Genomic DNA, 22,915 nt, shown 5'->3' on the forward strand with positions numbered 1-22,915 from the left:
ATTGCTACTCACAGGTATGCCAAAGTTTTACAGCAGTTTTGGCATTTGCCTTTTACAAGGAAATACCTTACTAAAACTAACACACACTTACAATTACAACATTTAAACATTTAAATAAAATTAATCTAAATATTTCTTTCTTTATAAATACCCTTGCTGATTGCAGGCAAACTGAGGAATTACTCAAATTACTCCCCATATTTTCCTGTATTTGTTTGATAGACAGGTCAGGTTTTTAATGGCTCTTATCTTTTAACTTCTGCTCTTAAATACATGTTGATTTTAAATGGAAAACACAATCCATTTGGACTTCCCTTTGGCAACGTGACCATTGATTACACAGAGCCACCTTAAAGCTTAGTGTGGGGTACTCACGACAGCTTCTATCTGCTATTTGTTACCAAAACAGATTTAAAATCTTTTACCATTCTCCTGGCCTTGACTGCCCTGCTGCAGTCACAACTTTGGGTTGTTTTTGTTTTATTATTCAAAAACAACAATTTAAATCTTGTAACATATTAAATTACTTTAAGGATTAAATACTAAATACCAAAATTAACTCTAGTTTCTTTTTGTTTGGCAAAAGTATTTTTGTTTGTTTTTACAACCCCAAAACAACGCCAATTTATTATAAAACAAAGATTATACACACCATAAGTGTTTTTAGCAAATTTGACTAACTTTTTATAGTCAAATGATTTTACTTAAATAACCTTTTGCTGATTATTTACAGATATTCCCAAAGAAACCAAGATTTTTCTTTTCATAACACTTTCTTTTAATATTTGTACATAGTTTTACTGCTTAATTTCCTCCAATAACTACAGAGTTAACTTTTAACTTTCCTTCTTTTAACTTCCTCAAACTGCGATTGCCTGCTTGTTTGGGCCCAATCCTTTTTCTTGCTACATTATTTCTTTTCATGGGCACAGGCATTGTTTCATTACCAATTTGGCAAGGAGGGTGGGCCTTTTGACTTACCCCCCTTTTATTTATTTATATACAGCTATTCACATACACACATTACATCTAGATGCATTTTATTTAATAATAACATTTTCTCTATGTCCGGACTTAATACAATCTTCCCTTGAGGCGGTAACAACCCCTCAGCACCGGTGCATTGTAAGAAAGGATAGTAGCAGGGCTACAGACAACAGGAAAGATAGAGAAAACAACAGCATGAACAGCACAGTAAAATTCCTTTCTCAGTCTAGTTTGAGAGAGGGTTTCACTGCACTTTGGGAAGTGGTCTTGCTGGGTTTAGGCAAATTTCAGCCAGTTGGGCAGCCCCAATGTGCCCAACCTGGTTGGCATGATCGGCTCACAATGCCCACAGGGAGGGAGAGACCTTAACCAGCAGTTCCTGTTGCAACGAGGAAGGGCTGGGGTCGGTCTGCTCCTTTAGAGTGTCCTTCTGAAAACCTGCCAGGACCTCATTGTGAGTGGGATCAGACACATCCAGATACACACCATTTGGGGTACAGCAGATTGTACAATTTAATTTACAAAGCAAATTTTTTTTCCCCAAAGATCATCAAGTAAACAAGAACTGAGGAGGAAAACATAATAGTTAGAGGACCAACAGAAACAGTCAGAGGTAAAGAGACAGGGTGGGACACAAGAACGTTGCCCACCCCTGCTTGTGGAGCGGCCAGGGCGGTAGGGACATTCCCTTCAAGAGTTGGTTTAAGTTTGCCCAGGTGGGGTTATAACAGTGCATGACACTGTTTGAGGGATACATATAAGTGGCTAACCAGTCGAGGTGCGTGCATGCCCCCCCCGTCCCGTTACCCTTTTCCCTCTCCACGTCCCCATGACCCTGTGACCGCTCTTCGAGCACTGCCTTTACCAAAGGCCACAGGGTCCCTTCTTGTCCCCCCTGGAGCCACAAGCTCCCTTCCCTTCTCGGAGAGAAGGGAAGCCCCAGGAAAACCGCACCGTCGGCTCGGAAGCTGCTGAGGCACCGTTGGCTTGAAGGCTGGTGCTCAGGGCTGAGGAAAGACGTGCGGGGACAACGGGCTTTTCCGTTTAGCCCGCCCCCCTTACCCACTCACCCTGTGCGTTCGGCAGAGTGCCAGCGAGCCTCGGAACCTACTCCCTTTTCCCTGCCAACTCACTCACTCACTCATGCCCGTCACCCCAATCGGGGTATGGGCCGCCAACCACAGATCTCCAGAGTCCTCTATCCTGGGCCATTCGCTCTAGCTGGCTCCAGCTATAGCCCATTTTTTTGCTATCAGCCTGAAGGTTGTGTCGCCAGGTGTTCCTTGGACGGCCTCTTTTCCGCTTGCCTTGGGGGTTCCACTGCAGTGCCTGTCTAGTGATGTTAGTTGGCTGCTTGCGTAGTGTATGTCCTATCAGCCCCACCTTCTCCTTCTGATTTTTTCCTCTGCTGGGAGTTGACGGGTCCTCTCCAAGAGGTGGATGTTACTGATGGTGTCTGGCCAGCGGATCTGGAGAATCCTTCTGAGGCAGCTATTAATGAAGGTCTGGATCTTCCTGATGGTTGTTTTGGTTGTCCTCCAGGTTTCAGCTCCATACAGTAGGACTGATTTCACATTGGAGTTGAACAGTCAAATTTTTATTGCCAAAGACAACTCTCTGGAGCTCCAGATGTTCTTGAGCTGTAAGAAGGCTGCTCTTGCCTTACCAATCCTTACTTTGATATCTGCGTCTGTGCCACCCTGCTGGTCGATGATGCTACCTAGGTAGGTGAAGGACTGCACTTCTTCCAGGGGGCTTCCATTCAGTGTGACTGGGTCATTGCTGATGGAGTTAATCCTAAGGATCTTGGTCTTGTCCTTGTGGATGTTGAGGCCAACCTGTGATGATGTGGCTGCCACTACGTTGGTCTTCTCTTGCATCTGCTGTTTACTGTGCGAAAGGAGTGCAAGGTCGTCGGCAAAGTCCAGGTCATCAAGCTGGGTCCACAACGTCCACTGGATTCCGTTCCTACGCTCGTAAGTGGATGTCTTCATAATCCAATCGATGACGAGGAGAAAGAGAAGTGGTGACAACAAGCATCCTTGTCTGACTCCAGTTCGCACCTGGAAGCTGTTTGTGAGCTGCCCTCCATGGATCACTCTACAGTGTATACCGTCGTATGAGTTCTTGATCAGGATGACCACCTTTGCTGGGATGCCATAGTGCCGAAGGAGCTTCCAGAGGGTCTCTCAATCCACACTATTGAACGCTTTCTCATAGTCAACAAAGTTGATGTACAATGAGGAGTTCCACTCCATAGACTGCTCGACTATGATGCGGAGCGTTGCTATCTGGTCCGTGCATGATCTGTTCTGCCGGAAACCTGCCTGTTCATCTCGTAGCTGTGGATCGACGGCATCCTTCATTCTCTCTAAGAGGACTTGGTTGAAAACCTTCCCTGGCACCGACAGGAGTGTGATTCCTCTATAGTTGGCACAATTGCTGAGGTCTCCTTTCTTGGGGATTTTGATGAGGTATCCCTCTTTCCAGTCTGCCAGAATCACTTCTTCTTCCCATATCTTCTCAAAGAGGGGGTACAGCATTTCCACGGAAGCATCCAGGTCTACTTTCAGGGCCTCTGCTGGGATGTCGTCAGGTCCAGCCGCCTTCCTGTTCTTCATCATAGTGATGGCTTTTCTGATCTCATCTCTGGTTGGTTTATCGCAATTGAGTGGGAGGTCCTCGTTGGCTGGGTCGATGTCTGGTGGATTTGGTGGTGCTGGTCTGTTCAGGAGTTCCTCAAAGTGCTCCGCCCATCTGTTCATCTGTTGTTCTATTTCCCTGCAGGTCTTAAAAGGCCATCAGTGGTAGAACTGTGGTATCCCGAATAAGCATTCCTTGTGTGAGAGGCTTGAGCGAAAGCGAGCTGTGTTAAGCATGGGGGCCCGGGAGTCAAAGGACATTCCAGTCCCACCTAAAGGCATGCCTGCTGCATATATGTATTTGAATTAAGACCAGTCGACTGTTAAATACTTAAAGAAATTGTTGTGGAAAACTGACCACACGATTGATTTTGGATCAGACAGCCTGAGGCTCCTTTATTTTCATACAAGCATGCATGCAGGGAGAGACAGCATGTCCCCATGCAAGGGGTTAACTGCCCTCCTAATTACAAATTTCATCAAGCTTATAAAGGCTAAAACCACAAACTATCACTTAATATATTTTGCCTTATTTGGAATTAACGTGTGCAAAACAAGCAAGCTATCCTAATATTTTCCATATTGGGTTTTTCCTGTTATTTTTCTTTGGCAGTTATGTTGGTGGTCTGCCTGTTTTAAGACCCCTCCTTTGCAGTTGCATTGGATAAGGCTCTTGTCGCATTCTGGCTGAGCTGGCACATATGGGCCCTCTTTGTTCCTTTCTTCAGTTCCCCTTTCTCTGGTCTTCCTCCCCCTCCCCCCGGTGCCCCTTGTACAGATAAACAAGTTTTGCAGAAGTTCCAACCTTTGCTCTTACATAGCAATTGTTCTAGCTACAGGCCTTGGGCCTGCGAGCAGGGGTGGCTCTAGGAATTGCGCCGCCCCAAGCAGGGCGGCTCGCCGCGGGGTGCACTCTGGCGGTCGCCGGTCCCGCGGCTCCAGTGGACCTCCCGCAGGCACGCCTGCGGATGCTCCACTGAAGCTGCGGGACCAGCGGACCCTCCGCAGGCATGTCTGCGGGATGTCCACCGGAGCCGCCTGCCGCCCTCCCGCGGCATGCCGCCCCAAGCATGCGCTTGGCACGCTGGGGTCTGGAGCCGGCCCTGCCTGCGAAGCAAGTGGGGGGGAGGTTAAGGTACGCTCAAAATTCTGAGCCTATAAGCGGGGTGGGGGGGATATTTTCCCTATCACACGGAAAGCACCACTTTGGCATTTTTATCTGTTTGAATAATCAGTGTTTACTTATGCTGACAAGAGAAGTTACATTTGCTGTTCGGGCATTTGAAAGTTAAGTGTTACTTAAAATTTTTGAACAAGGCATTTTAAGTTGTTAGGTCTCCTTTATTGGGGTAGGTAGCAGATCAGTACCATGAGAGAAGTAGAACAGCAAGAAGGCAGCATTGAGACCTTTCAAAGTTTTGGCCCAAGTGAGGGCACATGGGGGCGTCATTTAAGCTCCCCACCTCAGGTGCCAAAATGTTGTGGGCCCCGGCCCTGAATACCACTGACAATGGGCCACTACAAGCCATTACCTTGTGCGCTCATTTCAAGACACAGCATCTACCTGCAAGTTTCTCTTGCTCTTTGGCAAGGAAAACTGTCCTTATTCGGCCTGAATAAGCCCGGGCGAAGGTTGTTTACATGAACCCACGTGTAGCTGCGGGACTAGAGGCTCCGGAAACTAACTCCCAGCGAGCAACCCCGCTCATTAGCGGCAGGTGTAGGACCCTGCGGGAGCGGCCACGAAGGGGATTCTGTGCCCCGCGTCCCCTGCCCGGGCTTGGGCCGCTTATGCGGCGCTCTTGGTTTCACTGAAGAGCTGCCTGCTCCTAAGCCCGCCGCCGCCGCCGGGGCTAGGAAGAGGAAGCGGCTGCAGCCGGCGGAGGCGGGAGCCCGCCCCCGGGGCGGCGCTGGGCCCGCCCGCCGCTCGCCGCTCGCCCGCCGCTCGCCGCTCGCCCGCCCCCGCTCTGCCCAGTCGGGAGCCCCGCGGCCGAGGGTGACGCTATGGCTCGCGTGCTCAGCCGGGACCCGGTGGACATTGAGGTACCCGCGTGGGTTGGGGCTGTGCACAGGCAGGGCCGCCCCCCGAAGTTGGAGCCAGGAAGCCGGCGGCTCCTGCTGCACTGAAGGGGTAGCGCAAAACCCAGGGCCCCGCTCAGTGCATTGCTCTGGGCGGCCGTGGCGGTACGCTACACACCCCGCTCCCCCGGGGGTAGGGGAGCCGGGGGTGGGGGTCATCAGCGCTGACAAGGGGCGAGCCCCGTCTCTGGGCCCAAGCAATGGAAATAGTCCCGGCCCCGGAGCCTGAGCCGCTGCTGTCTAGTAAGTCAGGGTCCCTCCTTTTCCTCTTGTCCCCTCCCCTTGGGGAAGGGCTGGTCTAGGGTGAGGCGGCTGGCCCTGCGGCTCTCAGACTGGGGAGAAAAAAAAACAGGAGTACTTGTGACACCTTAAAGACTAACAAATTTATTTCAGCATGAGCTTTCGTGAGCTACAGCTCACTTCTTCGGATGCATAGAATGGAACACACAGACAGGAGATATTTATACATACAGAGAACATGAAAAGGTGGCAGTATGCATACCAACAGGCAGAGTCTAATCAATTGAGATGAGCTATCTTTAGCAGGAGGAAAAAAACTTTTTGAAGTGATAATTAAGATGGCCCATAGAAGGTGTGAGGAGAACTTAACATAGGGAAATAGATTCAATTGGTGTAATGACCCAACCATTCCCAGTCTTTGTTTAACCCACAGTTAATAGTATCTAGGATGCATATTAATTCAAGTTCAGCAGTTTCTCTTTGGAGTCTGTTTTTGAAGTTTTTTTTGTTGCAAAATTGCCACCTTCAAGTCTGTCACTGAGTGGTTAGAGAGGTTGAAGTGTTCTCCCACTGGTTTTTGAATGTTATGATTCCTGATGTCAGATTTGTGTCCATTTATTCTTTTGCGTAGAGACTGTCCGGTTTGGCCAATGTACATGGCAGAGGGGCATTGCTGGCACATGATGGCATATATATAAAAGTATATATCAGTTTTTTTTCCTCCTGCTAACGATAGCTCATCTCAATTGATTAGACTCTGCCTGTTGGTATGCATACTTCCACCTTTTCATGTTCTCTGTATGTATAACTATCCCCTGTCTGTGTGTTCCATTCTATGCATCCGAAGAAGTGAGCTGTAGCTCACGAAAACTCATGCTGAAATAAATTTGTTAGTCTTTAAGGTGCCACAAGTACTCCTGTTTTTTTTGCGGATACAGACTAACACGGCTGCTACTCTGAAAGACTGGGGAGAGTTCACATCATGAGTAACACTGGCAAAAGTGGAGTGTAGAAATGTCAACCTTCCTGGAAACGGGCTGCCTCAGCATGCCCGGCCAGTGAGTGGTGCAGCGAACACCTCAGCCCTCTTCCCTAGTGAGTGAGTCTCTCTAGGGTAGGGTGACCAGATGTCCCAGTTTTATAGGGACAGTCCTGATATTTGGGGCTTTTTCTTATATAGGCTCCTATTACCCCCCACCCCTGTCCTGATTTTTCACACTTGCTGTCTGGTCACCCTACTCTAGGGTGACCAGACAGCAAGTGTGAAGAATCGTGGGGGAGGGGAAGGGTAATAGGCACCTATATAAGACAAAGACCCAACTATCTGGACTGTCCCTATTAAAATCGGGACATCTGGTCACCTCCTCTCTTGCCAGATGTGAAGGGTGACAGAGCTGGACATCTCAGCTGTGGTTCATGGTGAATGAAGCAAGACATTTGGGGGAAGAAGTTGGAAATTCAGAATGGCATTTTCACAGATCCTCCCCCCCCCTTCCTTTCTTCTCTCCCTTTTCTCCACCCCCTGCCCCGCATCCTAGTCCCATTTCAGTTTTCCCTTTTCAGATTTTGTTCTTCACCCTCAAACAAAAGGAAAGACTGTTCCAAACCACCTTATGTCAGTAGTAAGCAACTTCCCCATGGTCCTCAACTGAACTCTCTCCTTTGGAGACTAGAACTGCAGGAACACCTTCCCCTTTCTTCTTAGTCTCCTCTTTTGCACTGAAGACTTTAAAGAAGTTCCCAATCTTTCCTTTCTGTCTTTATGTACAGGAGCCCAGGGTCTGAGGGTCTGTAGGAAGCTCTTCAGTAGGACTGGATTATTTTGGATCACTCACTGCACTCTCCAGAAGGTCCTGCTATGCTGCATCTGGGCATCCCAATGGACCCAAAATACTCATGAAGCTGTGAGAGCTTGGCAGGGAGACATGGACTCTCAAGCTTCTCTTCCTTCCTCCCTCCTTTTAGAAGACTGAACTGATCCATAGATCTCACTGGCAGTCCAGTTAGTAGAAATATTCCATGAGTGGGGCTACAGGTGTGACTCCCATTCTGTAAATCTTCTTCCAGGACCTACTCCCAATCAAAAAGGGCTCTCTTTAACTGTTGCTCAAAGTTCAATATGACTTGCTGTGCTATGGATTGTTCTGGGAGCTTTTGATCTGGTTCTGAGGTTGACCCTCTCCCTCAACTCATAAACCTTGATTCTGGGGTAAATCGAGTATAGTGGAGCATGATCTTCTTTAGTTACATTTGTGCAATACTACAGACTTTAGTAGGGGTTGCATGGGTGCAACCAAAGGCATTTTTTTGATCCAATGCACATTGAAACTGGCATTATTTGTAGATTCCAAGGCCAGAAGGACCCTGTGATCATCTAGTCTGGCCTTCTGTATAACACTGGCTATAGAACCGTCCCCAAATAATTCTTATAAAAACATCCAATTGTGATTTAAATATTGTCAGTGATGGAGAATCCACCGCAACCCTTGGTAAATTGTTTCCATGTTAATTACCCTCACTGGTTTTTTTTTTTTTTTTTTTAAGTCCTCATTTCCAGTCTGAATTTGTATAACTTCAGCTTCCAGCCATTGCATCTTGTTACAAGCTTCTCTGCTAGACTGAAGAGACCACTTGTTAAATATTTGTTCCCTGTCTAGGTACTTACAGACTATGATCAAATAGCCCCTTACCCTTCTCGTTGTTAAGCTAAATAGATAGACTGAAGGAGCTCAATCACTATAAGGCATGTTTTCTTATCCTTGAATTATTCTTATGGCTCTTCTCTCTCCAAGTTATCAATATTCTTCTTGAATTGTGGACACCAGAACTGCTTTAACTACTTGGAGGATTTACTAAAGTATTCAGTTGATCCCATTCCATCTTCAGGTTTTAAAATCTCACATTTTTCAGCTTGACATGCCGATTCACAGGATGATATTTTAGGGTTGAAAATATTGGTTATAGAGGGAATGACTTCATGGCTCATCAAGGGATCAGTAATAATATAGAGATTGCCACTTCCAGGTCATTGATGGAGATCCGCTGTCAGATCAGTTAGATGTTATCAAACAGCAATTCACAGACCTTGTTGAAGTGCGGCTTCTATGTTCAACCCATTTCCTAGCTAAATTGGTATTTGGATCATAGTCCCTACCACTGCCCACAAGGGCTGTCGACAGTCTCAGTAGAGGTGGAACACTCAGCTGGCCTGGAGAATGAACTGTTAGAAGCAGTCCTTCTAGAACATCGTGGAAGCATATTATCATTTAAATTAGAACTACCCATGCCAGAGCAGTCAATATACTGTTCTTCAAAAGCACCAATGTTTGCTTTTATATTATAACAACAAAAAAGAAAAAGTTGGAAATTGTAGCAGTATAGGCTTTGCAGTACTCAGTCTTAAATCACTCTCCTGATCCAAAAACGTCCCACATCTTGCATTTTGTTTCACATTGTTTTGAGAAATGAGACTCCTAAGTCAACTTCAAGGTCATTGAATGGTCATGTGTTGATAATTCAACACCATACTCAATAATTGTGCTGGTGCATTTGGGAAGCTACTTTGAAAGAGACTTGTATCTATCTCACTTTCAAGTAGAAAGTATAAACTTTAGTTTTTGTTGTTTGGTTTTGTTTTTTTAAGTACTCAGTCAGATCAGTCAGGCAAGAAAGGTAATCTCTCTGGGCTTGGCTACACTTGAAAGTTGCAGCGCTGGGAGTTATAGCGCTGGTCGTGCAGCTGTGTAGGGACAGCGCTGGTGTGTGGCAACACTCCCAGCTACCAGCGCTGCAGTGTGGCCACATTTGCAGCGCTGTTGGGAGCAGTGCATTATGGGCAGCTATCCCAGCGTTCAAGTGGCAGCAACGTGCTTTTCAAAAGAGTGGGGTGGGGTGGTGTGTAGTGTGACGGGGAGAGAGAGAGAGTGGATTTTTGGAGCCAACACTGTATGTTAGCTTCCTGACTTGCAAAATCAGAAAATGTTCCCGACCCCTTAATCTTAACTCTTAACTGCAAACAGCCTGCATCCAACGGACTCCCGTTCTCCCCTCTGCCCCCGCTGTTCCTCGTCAAGCAAACACTCAACCCCTGTGAATGAGACAGGGAGGGGGTTTTCTCATTTGATTGTTCACAGTCAGGTACAGATTGATCACAGCAAACAGGAGCTGTGTTTGTTTTTTAGATAACCAGCTCCCTGTGCTCCGGAGTGCCGCGGAGCTCCGAGTTCACAACAAAACAAAGAGAGGCTGCATAACAAAACAAAGAGAGTAATTTAGTTAAAAGCATTCTGGGATATCTCCTAATACCCTGGAGGCCAATAACAGCGCTGGTGTGTGGCCACACTTGACGAGCAGCGCTGGATCACCAGCGCTGCACTCGTTATACCCCAAGCAGACCAGGTGTACAGCCAGCGCTGCAGCCAGGGAGTTGCAGAGCTGGATGTGCCTTGCAGGTGTGGACAGTTACTAATTGCAGCACTGGAAAGCCTCCACCAGCACTGCAACTTTCAAGTGTAGCCAAGCCCTCTAGTAAAATGAATTGTCTTTGAGTGTCTTGAGTGATTGAAATCCCATAAGACCCTGATGTCACGGGTCAAATGTGGCCTCTCCTCACCCCTTTCCCTGTATTAAGTGGTCCATAAAAGATGCATGTACCAAATTTTAGGTTTCAGACTCAAGGGAAACAAAGAGATTTATGGTCAGTAATCTCATTAAAAGAGTCTATTATCAGGTCCAACCTGGACCAAATGGTGCCCCAGGCAAGGAACATCTTAGGCGCCCTCCCATTTGTTAAACTTTGAATAACTTGTTTTCTATTGCATTTGTAGCTCATTTCACAACGTTGATGCATGATTTGCACGAATGATTTATCCCTGTCATATAAGACAATAAATTTGCATGCTAGGATCTGTAAATCTGTATTTTATTCATGCAATATATAACAAATAAAAATATTTTTCCTCTAAGGTCATAGAAACTTTTTAATTTTAAAAATAACTGAAATGTACTAACATCAAGAAATTGAACTGTCCTCAAACATTATTTAAGTATGACAAAAGAAGTAACAGTATTTCTTTCTTATTGTTGCATAGATAATGGTTCGATAGATATCTTTGGTGTCTCATTAAATATGTACTTTATTAGTTGCTACTTACACTCTTCATGTCTTAAAACACAAGTACACTTTCACAGTTACACAATGAAACAAGGTTCACAGATGGGCTCTTACTTCACATCAGTTCGTTCTTATATCTCACTGACTGATTGGTACACCCTGCCCCTTATACACCCGTGAGGACTTGGCTGACAACATTCTAGGAAGTTTAAGGAAAATGTAGTTCTCAGAACTCTGGAAGGTTCCACAACATTCTACAAAGGTCCAGAACGTTCTAGGAGGTTTATGAAAAATGAATACCTGAAACATGTTATTTCAACCATTCTATTTTCCCTTTTGTTGCTGACAACAAAAACAGCCCCCCCGAGCCCCCCTCCCAAGTCCAGCACCCCAGGCAGTTGCCTGGGTTACCTGCCTCTAAATCCAACCCTGTCTATAATATTACAATTTTGTGAGTCATGCTAAGAACAGTACAGTCAAAATGAAATGATAGGCTGAAATGTGTAGGAGCCCTTCTCTGTAGGTTCTTTGAGCTCAAGGTTAGAGATTCTGCAAGGGTAAATTGGTTGAATCCCTGCTGAAAGAGGGAGCACATCCATTCCTCTCCTGCCCAATGCCCATACTATCTTTGCATATCTCACTCAACTTCATTGGATCTCTCACCTTCACAAAATAATGTAATTAATGTTCCAGTCTTCCTCTGACCAACCAGTGCTCCCCAGAGGCATGTTACCTCCACAGAATTGTGAGAGTGCCGTCTCCCTCATTTCAGTCCCTGACATTGGGACTAGTGTTCATAGAGGTGTTTGTATGGAAAACTATGTTTCTAATACAGGGGATAAACACTGCCTTCTGTCAAAGCAGACACATTTACCCAAGTTAATAACACAATGCTCAATAATAACAGAATTCACCCCGCCCCCCACGATACACACAATAAAAAGCCCACCCAAGAGTTCTGAAGGAACTCAAATGTTAAATTGCAGAACTACTAACTGTAGTCTGTAACCTATCATTTTAACCAGCTTCTGCACCAAATGACTGGAGGATAGCTAACGTGACGCTAATTTTTAAGAAGAGCTCCAGATGTGATCCCGGTAATTACAGGCCGGTAAGCCTGACTTCAGTACCAGGCAAACTGGTTGAAACTACAGTGAAGAACAAAATTGTCAGACACGTAGATGAACATAATTTTTTGGGGAAGAGTCAACATGGTTTTTGTAAAGCAAAAACATGCCTCACCAATCTGCTAGAATTCTTTGAGGGGTTCAATAAGCACATGGACAAGAAGGATCCAGTGGATATAGTGTACTTAAATTTTCAGAAAGCCTTTGACAAGGTCCCTCACCAAAGGCTCTTAAGCAATGTAAGCAGTTATGGGATAAGAGGGAAGGTCCTCTGGATTGGTAACTGGTTAAAAGATAGGAAACAAAGGGTAGAAATAAATGGTCACTGTTCAGAATGGTGAGAGGTGAGAAGTGATGAGACCCCAGGGATTTGTACTGGGACCAGTCCTATTCACCATATTCATAAATTATCTGGAAAGAGGGGTAAACAGTGACATGGCAATATTTGCAGATGATACAAAACTACTCAAGATAGTTACATCCCAGGCAGGCTGCGAAGAGCTACAAAGGGATCTCTCAAAACTGGGTAACAAAATGGCAGATGAAATTCAATGCTGATAAATGCAAAGTAATGCACATTGGAAAATATAATCCTAACTATACATATAAAATGATGGGGTCTAAATTAGCTGTTAGCACTCAAGAAAGATCTTGGTGTCATTGTGGACAGTTCTCTGAAAATATCCACTCAATGTACAGCGGCAGTCAAAAAAGCAAACAGAATGTCGGGAATCATTACGAAAGGGATAGAGAACAAGACAGAAAATATCATATTGCCTCTGTATAAATCCATGGTATACCCACATCTTGAATAATGTGTGCTGATGTGGTCGCCTTATCTGAAAAAAGATATATTGGAATTGGAAAAGGTTCAGAAAAGGGCAACAAAAATGATTAGGGGTATGGAATGATTTCTGTATAAGGAGAGATTAATAAGACTGTGACTTTTTAGCTTGGAAAAGAGATGACTAAGGGGGGATATGATAGAGGTCTATAAAATCATGACTGGTGTGGAGAAAGTAAATAAGGAAGTGTTATTTACTGCTTCTCATAACACAAGAACGAGGGGCCACCAAATGAAATTAATAGGCAGCAGGTTTAAAACAAACAAAATGAAGTATTTCTTCACACAATGCACAGTCAATCTGTGGAACTCTTTGCCAGAGGATGTTGTGAAGACCAAGACTATAACAGGGTTCAAAAAAGAACTAGATAAATTCATGGAGGATAGGTCCATCAATGGCTATTAGCTAAGACGGGCAGGGATGGTGTCCCTAGCCTCTGTTTGCCAGAAGCTGGGAATGAGCGACAGGGAATAGATAATCATTGCTTGATGATTATCTGTTCTGTTCATTCAATCTGGGGCACCTGATATTGGAAACTGTTGAAAGACAGGATACTGGGCTAGATGGACCTTTGATCTGACCCAGCATGGCCGTTCTTATGTTCTTAAAACACAACTTGCTCCTCAGAATCAAATTTGATTGTGATTCTGTCAGAGAGAGAGAGAGAGAGAGAGAGAGAATAAGGGCATTTCACAGGGCTTTTCTTCCTAGTGGGTAGTCTGCTGTCTACTTGTTGGAGCCAGGCTTTGCAGTGGTGATTACTGGATGGAGGATGAGATGAATGCCTAGAATACTCTCATAGCTATTTCCTAATATCCATACTGATGTCTGACTTCTGGAAATGAGCTGAAAGGTCTGAAGGACTAAAACTCTGATTTGACCATGCTTTAAAGTGGCTACCTGGAATTATCTGCTCATGTAAGCGTGTAAACTTTTGGTATTTGCATATATAATGTACTGTGCATTAATAGCACTGAAACTATCTGTTTTAAACTTTCCTTTTATTTAGTTTCATCAGCCAGAGATGGTAAGTATGTGATGCATTTCTTTCCCTCATAACTCTTTTTTTCATTCAGTATACATGTAACCCATCCTTGGCTTCATTTGTCTTACTGTTAATACTAATAAGATGTCTGTGTTTATGACATCATCATGTTTTATTTCTTGCTGCACTTTGATTTTTTGATTTATGTCCCTGTCTCTGGTTTAGCCCATATATATGATAAAATGAATAACCTGTCATTTCCAAGGTACTTTTGAAAGATGCCCCAGACTGTCAAATTTTTTGGCATTTTTCCTCTTGTCACAGATAATTAAATGTGTCAACATGGAGGAAGGCAAACTAAGTCCTTGATCCAGGCTGGCCTGTGGAGAGTCTTCTCATCCATAGTAATGCAATCCATTTTGGCCAGCAGTACTGTGTGTATGTAATAAATGTGCAAAGTGCAACTTGCAAAGGGCCAGATTTTGCCTAATATGCACAGGCCAGTACTAAGGGCACTGTGGAGTTTCTCAGAGCTACTTGGTTCACAGCAGACATGTTCCTCCTGGAGCTGTGCTCATTCAGGGCTGCAGTCTACACTGTTTTTTGAAGGCTGGTGTGAAGGGAGGATTGGGGTCTGGATCAGCACAGGGAACAATTAATGCACTCAGTACTCAACGACTACAGTTGTGGCTAGCTCCAGTATACAGGGAAGGAGTGGTGCTTCTTGTGCCATGCTCCTGGTTGTGTGTGCACAGTATAGAGTGCCCTCTGCCTCTCACCTCTTAGTTGCATTTTACAGCCTGGTGTATGCAATACAAAGCAGCAGACCAGCTGAGCTGACTGAAGTTGTGCTCTTCTCTGGTGCTGTGTGTGTACTGGGCATTGCAAAGTGCAGTTTATGAAAGAGTGCAGCAAATTTCACTTTGTAGGTCCATAGCTCCCAGAGCACAATGGACTGGAGCGGTGAGAAGGGGCATTAAAGAAAAGGGGTTGCTAAAAAACAAAGCACTGTAATACAGCATCCTTTAAGGGAGAAGTAGGCCAACTGTTGGGAGGTGGAGGCATAGTGTGAAAACATAGGAAAGCTGGATTCAGATAATACAAAAAGGGAGCCCTGTTGTCCTGAATGTCCTTTTCTTGCTCTTTTAAAAACATGGCAAAGATTATGTAAATAAATGTATGCAATTGGCTACCTTTGATCCAGACTGATTTTTTCTTAATTCCAAAAAGTTTCTATTGTTGCGATATCTGTGAATGATTAAAATACCTATTTGCTTGAAGTGGTAAAATACCACTTTAATTTGTAGTTTGTTTCGAAGTTATGGCTTCAAATTACTTGTAGTTCTGAGCAGTGAACAGACAGGGAACACTGTTCCCATATAATTAACCATATCTATCTAAGATCATGTGATGAATGATCAGTAAGGAAATGAAATTTCCTGTTTATCCATTTTGCTTTATGGGTTCCCATTTAGAGGTGTTTTGTTTTGTTTTTTTAGTGTAGTAAACTCTTAGCTGAACAGAACAATAATTATAGTGTGATTAGTAAAAGATCAGGCAAGATTATAGTCCACATTTGTCCTTCCCATTTTGAAAGAGTTCTTTAAGAAACTTATTGGGGGACTCACAGGGGTAATTTAAAATCGTTGGATGCCAAGGAATTTTATTTTAAAAATGACTAAAAATATTTAGTCCAGAGAAACAAGAAATGGGAGGCCAGCTCTTACTAATTGTTTCTCTTATTTCCAATTCAGGAGCGTGACTCCCACTATTTTTTAGTCACAGGGGTTCTTTTACATACCTTGGGGGACACCCTTCGTTGAGACCCAGCAAAATAATCACAAATTATTAACCATGGGTATTTTATTATTAAAGAAAGGAAAAGAAAACATTAAACAAAACAACACTAATGACAGAACACAATGATAAATGGTAACTTCTGTTACAATTGCTTCTATATGTCTCTGTGAGGAGCTTTTAACAGTGATTACACACTTGAGAGTAGAACTGCCTTTTGCGGGGAGACACTTTTCTCTTGGCCAGTTCAGGCCAAGGTCGTCTTTCCCCAAATTATTGTGAATGCAGCTGTAACATTGTTGGGGGTGCCCAGAACTGTGAGCCATTGTTACCTCTGTGCCTCAACAAGTGAGCCTTGCTAGAGATTTGTGTGTGTGAGTGCCACACCACACCAGTCTGTCACAGACAGGTGCAGTGGCACAAGAGCAAGCAAACAGAGCTGTAAACAGAGGAGTTTGCGTGGGAGTTTGCCAGGGGAGTTTGGGGGGAAGACTAGGAGAACCAGGCAGAGGAACAGATAGGCTAGTGAAGGGAGTGTGTGGTGTTCTGGCAGTGTTGTGGTGCTCTCTGGGGGTTTGTTTTGCTATGGGTGGTGGTGTTTTGGTTTGTTTTGTTTTTCCCGGACTAACAGGACTTAGGTGGGAAGGCTATGACAGATACAGAGGCAGCAGTGGTAGTGACCCAAGCAGTGGAAGACACGATGAAGATGACTGGAAGCTGTGGTTTGTACATGATCCTGGAGGGGATACCTGAAAAGAGTTTCATCTGCATGAAATGTTGCCTGATAGAGCTGATGGAATAAAATATCTGAGGATTGGAGATGCAGATGGAAACTCTGGTTGAGTTTAGAAGGGGGTTCGAGCAGATGATGGTGCAAAGATATGAGGAGGCTGAAGGGAAAAGCTCAGACTTGCACGTGGAAGCAGAACCAAAGAATTCTGAGGGGAGACTGATGAGTGAGGAAAGTGAACAGTGGAAGCATGTGACTAAGAGAACCAGGTAGAGGAAAAGACAGGCTAGTGAAGGAGAAATAGAGCTCAGGAACAGGTTTGAGGAGTTGGAAAATGAAGAAGGGGCACAGCAGGGGGTCACTGAAGGTGGGAGGGCAAAGAAGAAGAGAAGAGCAGCTAGTTCTATAGGAAGAAGGGAAGAATCAATGGAGATAACACCAAATATGAGCCCCAGGAAGATACAGGATGGGTTGCAGAGGATTGCAAGGGAGAATAGGAATCGAGAGGACTTGCAGCCAGAGGAACAGGGGATAGACTGGAGAATTGTACCATCACCAGGAAAAGGCAGGTCTACATGATTGGGGACTCCTTACTGAGAATCCTTACTGAGAAGAACAAACAGGCCTGTAACCAGAGGTGATCTAGAGAACAGAAGGATGTGCTGTCTGCCGGGTGCTAAGATATGGGATGTGGACCTGAGGCTGAAGATCCTAAGAAAGCGGGAAAGAATCCACTGATTGGCCTTCATTTGGGAACAAATGATACGGCTAGATTCTTGCTGGAACGTATCAAGGGAGACTATGCCAGGCTGGGGAAGACACTCAAGGAAATTGAAGCTCAGGTGATCTTCAGTGGGATTCTGCCTATTCCTAGAGAAGGGCAACAAAGGTGTGACAAGATTATGACGATCAACAGGTGGCTCAGGCAGTGGTGCTATAAGGAGGGCTTTGGGATGTATGGCCACTGGGAAGCATTCATGGACAGAGGACTGTTCTCTCAGGATAGACCTCACCTGAGTGGGGGAGGGGGGGAAATAGACTTCTAGGATGGAGGCTGGCACAACTGATTAAGAGAGCTTTAAACTAGGAATTTGGGGGAGATGGTTTGGAGATGTCCAGGTAATCTCCAAGCTGGATTTTAACACTGAAAGGGAAGAAAATGAAGTAAGAAAGGATACAGCCATGGGTAGGAGAGTGGACATAAGGAGGAAGAGTAGTGTAGATACCAGTCTAGTAGGTGATACTGGCAGTAGAATGTCTGTGCCTAATTGGGTAGAGAATGTGAGTGAAGCCAAACAAGCAAAAATTAAGATGTTTGTACACCAATGTGCGAAGCCTAGGTAACAAAATGGAGGAAGTAGAGTTACTGGTTCAGGAAGTGAAACCAGATATTATAGGGATAACAGAAACATGGTGGAATAGTAGTCATGAAGGGAATGTGCTGTTTAGGAAAGACAGAAATAAAGGCAAAGATGGTGGAATAGCACTGTATATCAATGATGAGGTGGACTGTAAAGAAATAAGAAGTGATGGAATGGATAAGACAGAGTCTGTCTGGGCAAAAATCACATTGTAGAAGAAAGTTCTACTAGAGCCTCCCCTGGGATAGTGTTTGGGGTGTGCTATAGACCACCGGGATCTGATTTGAATATGGATAGAGACCTCTTTAATGTTTTGAATGAAGTAAATACTAATGGGAATTGTGTGATCATGGGAGACTTTAACTTCCCAGATATAGACTGGAGGACAAGTGCTAGTAATAATAATAGGGCTCAGATTTTCCTGGATGCAATAGCTGATGGATTCCTTCACCAAGTAGTTGCTGAACCAACAAGAGGGGATGTCATTTTAGATTTGGGTTTGGTGAGTAGTGAAGACCTCATAGAAGAAATGGTTGTAGGGGACAGCCTTGGTTCGAGTGATCATGAGCTAATTCAGTTCAAACTACATGGAAGGATAAACAAAAACAGATCGATAACTAGGGTTTTTGATTTCAAAAGGGCTAACTTAAAAAAATTAAGGAAATTAGTTAGGGAAGTGAATTGGACTGAAGAACTTGTGGATCTAAAGGTGGAGGAGGCCTGGAATTACTTCAAGTCAAAGTTGCAGAAACTATCAGAAGCCTGCATTCCAAGAAAGGGACAAAAATTCATAGGCAGGAGTTTTAGACCAAGCTGGCTGAGCAAGCATTTCAGGTGATTAAGAAAAAGCAGAAAGCCTACAAGGAGTGGAAGATAGGAGGGATCAGCAAATAAAGTTACCTTATTGAGGACAGAATATGTAGGGATAAAGTGAGAACGACCGAAAGCCATGTAGAGTTGGACCTTGCAAAGAGAATTAAAACCAGTAGTAAAAGGTTCTATAGCCATATAGATAAGAAGAAAACAAAGAAAGAAGTGAGACCGCTAAACACTGAGGATGAAGTGGAGATTAAGGATAATCTAGGCATGGCCCAATATCTAAACAAATATTTTGCCTCAGTCTTTAATGAGGAGTTTAGGGATAATGGCAGGATGACAAATGGGAACGAGGATATGGAGGTAGATATTACCACATCCGAGGTAGAAGCCAAACTCGAACAGTTTAATGGGACTAAATTGGGGGCCCAGATAATCTTCATCCAAGAATATTAAAGGAATTGGCACATGAAATTACAAGCCCATTAGCAAAAAATTTTAACGAATCTGTAAACTCAGGGGTTGTACCATATGACTGTAGAATTGCTAACATACACCTCTACCCTGATATAATGCAATCGTGGGGAGCCAAAAATCCCTACTGCATTATAGGTGAAACGCTGTTATATGGGGGTAGCGGTGGCAGGGCTGCAGTGGTGATTTAAAGAGCCTGGGGGGAGCCCCAGGCCCTTTAAATTGCCAGCAGAGCCCCGCTGCCGTAGTCCTGGGGTAGTGGTGGCAGGGCTCCAGGGGTGATTTAAAGGGCCCAGGGCTCCCCGTAGCAGCCGGAGCCCCGGGGCCTTTAAATCGCTGGTGAGCCCTGCTGCCGCAGCCCTGGGGTAGCAGCGGCAGGGCTCCAGCGGTGATTTAAAGGGCCATGGGCTCCCCGCAGCACCCAGAGCCCTGGACCCTTTAAAATGCCGCCAAAGCCCCGCTGCTACCACACTATATGCGAACCCGTGTTATATCGGTTCGCATTATAGCGGGGTAGAGGTGTAGTTCCTATTTTTAAGAAAGGAAAAAAAAGTGATCCAGGTAACTACAGGTCTGTCAGTTTGACATCTATAGTATTTAAGGTCTTGGAAAAATTTTTGAAGGAGAAAGTAGTTAAGGACATTGAAGTCAATGGTAATTGGGACAAAATACAACATGGTTTTACAAAAGATAGGTCATGCCAAACCAACCTGATCTCCTTCTTTGAGAAGGTAACAGATTTTTTAGATAAAGGAAACACAGTGGATCTAATTTACCTCGATTTCAGTAAGGCATTTGATAGGTTCCACATGGGGAATTATTAGTTAAATTGGAAAAGATGGGGATCGATATGAAAATTGAAAGGTGGATAAGGAACTGATTAAAGGGAGACTACAATGGGTCATACTGAAAGGCAAACTGTCAGGCTGAAGGGAGGCTACTAGTTCCTAGGGATCGGCGTTAGGACTAATCTTATTTAATCTTTTTATTACTGACCTTGGCACAAAAAGTGGGAATGTGCTAATAAATTTTGTGGATGACACAAAGCTGGGAGGTATTGCCAATGCAAAGAAGGACCGGGATATCATACAGGAAGATCTGGATGACCTTGTAAACTGGAGTAATAGTAATAGGATGAAATTTAATAGTGAAAAGTGCAAGGTCATGCATTTAGGGATTAATAACAAGAATTTTAGTTATAAATTGGGGACTCATTAGTTAGAAGTAACAGAGGATGAGAAGGATCTTGGAGTATTGGTTGATCACAGGATGATTATGAGCTGCTAATGTGATATGGCCGTGAAAAAAGCTAATGCAGTCTTGGGATGCATTAGGCGAGGTATTTCCAGTAGAAATAAGGCACTGGTGAGACCTAATCTGGAATATTGTGTGCAGTTCTGGTCTCCCATGTTTAAGAAGGATGAATTCATACTGGAACAGGTACAGAGAAGGGCTACTAGGATGATCCGAGGAATGGAAAACCTGTCTTATGAAAGGAGACTCAAAGAGCTTGGCTTGTTTAGCCTAACCAAAAGAAGGCTGAGGGGAGATATGATTGCTCTATATAAATATATCTGAGGGATAAATACCAGGGAGGGAGAGGAATTATTTAAGCTCAGTACCAATGTGGATACAAGAACAAATGGATATAAACTGGCCATCAGGAAGTTTAGACTTGAAATTAGACGGTTTCTAACCATCAGAGGAGTGAAGTTCTGGAACAGCCTTCCAAGGGGAGCAGTGGAGGCAAAAGACATATCTGGCTTGAAGACTAAGCTTGATAAATTTATGGAGGGGATGATATGATGGGATAGCCTAATTTTCACAATTAATTGATCTTTGTCTATTAGTGGTAAATATGCCCAATGGCCTGTGATGGGATGTTAGATGGGATGGGATCTGAGTTACTACAGAGAATTCTTTCCTGGGTGTTGGCTGATGAGTCTTGCCCACATGGTCAGGGTTTAGCTGATCACCATATTTTAGGTTGGGAAGGAATTTTCCTCCAGGGCAGATTGGCAGAGGCCCTGGGGGGTTTTCGCCTTCCTCTGTAGCGTGGGGCACGGGTCACTTGCTGGAGGATTCTCTGTACCTTGAAGTCTTTAAACTATGATTTGAGGACTTCAGTGGCTCAGACATAGGTTTGGGGTTTGTTGTGGGAGTGGGTGGGTGAGATTCTGTGGCCTGCGTTGTGCAGGAGGTCAGACTAGACAATCATATTGGTCCCTTCTGAGCTTAAAGTCTGAGTCTTTCTCACCAGCAAACAGGCTGTGCTGGCCAAAATCTCACTTAGGTAGGTAACAATCTGTAAACTCCAGCCCCGGAGCTCCCCAGATATGTTTCTCTGCAATGCATGGCCGCATCGCTGTTCATTCAGAGAAGATACTAAGTTTGCTGCTCTTTTAAAGGGTTTCATGAGCTTATTAACATAACAGAGGTAAATACACCTTGCCCTTCAAGCACAGTACTGAGTTGATTTATAGTAAAAATAAAACAAGTTTTTTAACAAGAGGACATAGGTTAAGTGATACCAAGTATCAGTGATCGAAATAGAAATGGTTAGAATCAAATAAAAGTGAAACACACCTGAAAGAGTAAAACTTAATCAAGCAAGATACAGTTTCTGTTCAAGATGGTTCTCTCTCACTTATCATCTCAGCTTTTACTGTCCAGTCTGGCTGGGACCCATCACAAAAGATCAAATCATTTGATTCCTTTGTCTCCTAAACTGAAGGATAAGAAGATAAGAATGGCCATGCTGGGTCAGATCAAAGGTCCATCTAGCCCAGTATCCTGTCTTCCAACAGTGGCCAATGCCAGGTGCCCCAGAGGGAATAAATAGAACAGATAATCATCAAGCGATCCATTCCCTGTCGCTCATTCCCAGCTTCTGGCAAACAGAGGCTAGGGACACCATCCCTGCCCATCTTAGCTAATAGCCATTGATGGACCTATCCTCCATGAATTTATCTAGTTCTTTTTTGAACCCTGTTATAGTCTTGGCCTTCACAACATCCTCTGGCAAAGAGTTCCACAGGTTGACTGTGCGTTGTGTGAAAAAAATACTTCCTATTAATTTTATTTGGTGGCCCCTCGTTTTTGTGTTATGAGAAGGAGCAAATAACACTTCCTTATTTACTTTCTCCACACCAGTCATGATTTTATAGTCCTCTATCATATCCCTCCTTAGTCGTCTCTTTTCCAAGCTGAAAAGTCACAGTTTTATTAATCTCTCTTCATACAGCAGCCCCTAATCACCATATCCTTAATAATTTTTGTTGCCCTTTTCTGAACCTTTTCCAATTCCAGTATAACTTTTTTCAGATCGGGCGACCACATCTGCATGCAGTATTCAAGATGTGGGCATACCATGGATTTATATAGAGGCAATATGATATTTTCTGTCTTATTATCTATCCCTTTCTTAATGATTCTGAAAATTCTGTTTGCTTTTTTGATTGCCGCTGCACATTGAGTGGATGTTTTCAGAGAACTGCCCACAGTGACTCCAAGATCTCTTTCTTGAGTGGTAACAGCTAGTTTAGACCCCATCAGTTTATATGTATAGTTGGGATTATGTTTTTCAATGTGCATTACTTTGCATTTATCAACATTGAATTTCATCTTCCATTTTGTACCCAGTTTTGAGAGATCCCTTTGTAGCTCTTCGCAGTCTGCCTGGGACTTAACTATCTTGAGTAGTTTTGTATCAGCTGCAA

At 44.1% G+C, this 22,915-nt stretch overlaps 1 protein-coding gene across 17 annotated transcripts in view; it reads left to right on the plus strand.

Moving 5' to 3' along the window:
• DPYD (dihydropyrimidine dehydrogenase) overlaps positions 1 to 22,915 on the plus strand; it is a 638,604-nt gene that overhangs the window by 19,383 nt on the left and 596,306 nt on the right. The window contains exon 1 of one of the 17 annotated variants that reach the window (XM_039484207.1): positions 5,589 to 5,672. The exons of the other annotated variants lie outside the window; for them this stretch is intronic. Within the exon in view, the coding sequence (XP_039340141.1) occupies positions 5,634 to 5,672 (39 nt within the window). The 5' untranslated portion in view covers positions 5,589 to 5,633. Of the gene's footprint in view, positions 1 to 5,588; positions 5,673 to 22,915 lie in introns of those variants that run through there. 17 annotated transcript variants of the gene reach the window in all.

Source organism: Mauremys reevesii, linkage group 8 (genome assembly GCF_016161935.1).
Source record: "Mauremys reevesii isolate NIE-2019 linkage group 8, ASM1616193v1, whole genome shotgun sequence".
NCBI classification, from domain to species: domain Eukaryota; kingdom Metazoa; phylum Chordata; order Testudines; family Geoemydidae; genus Mauremys; species Mauremys reevesii.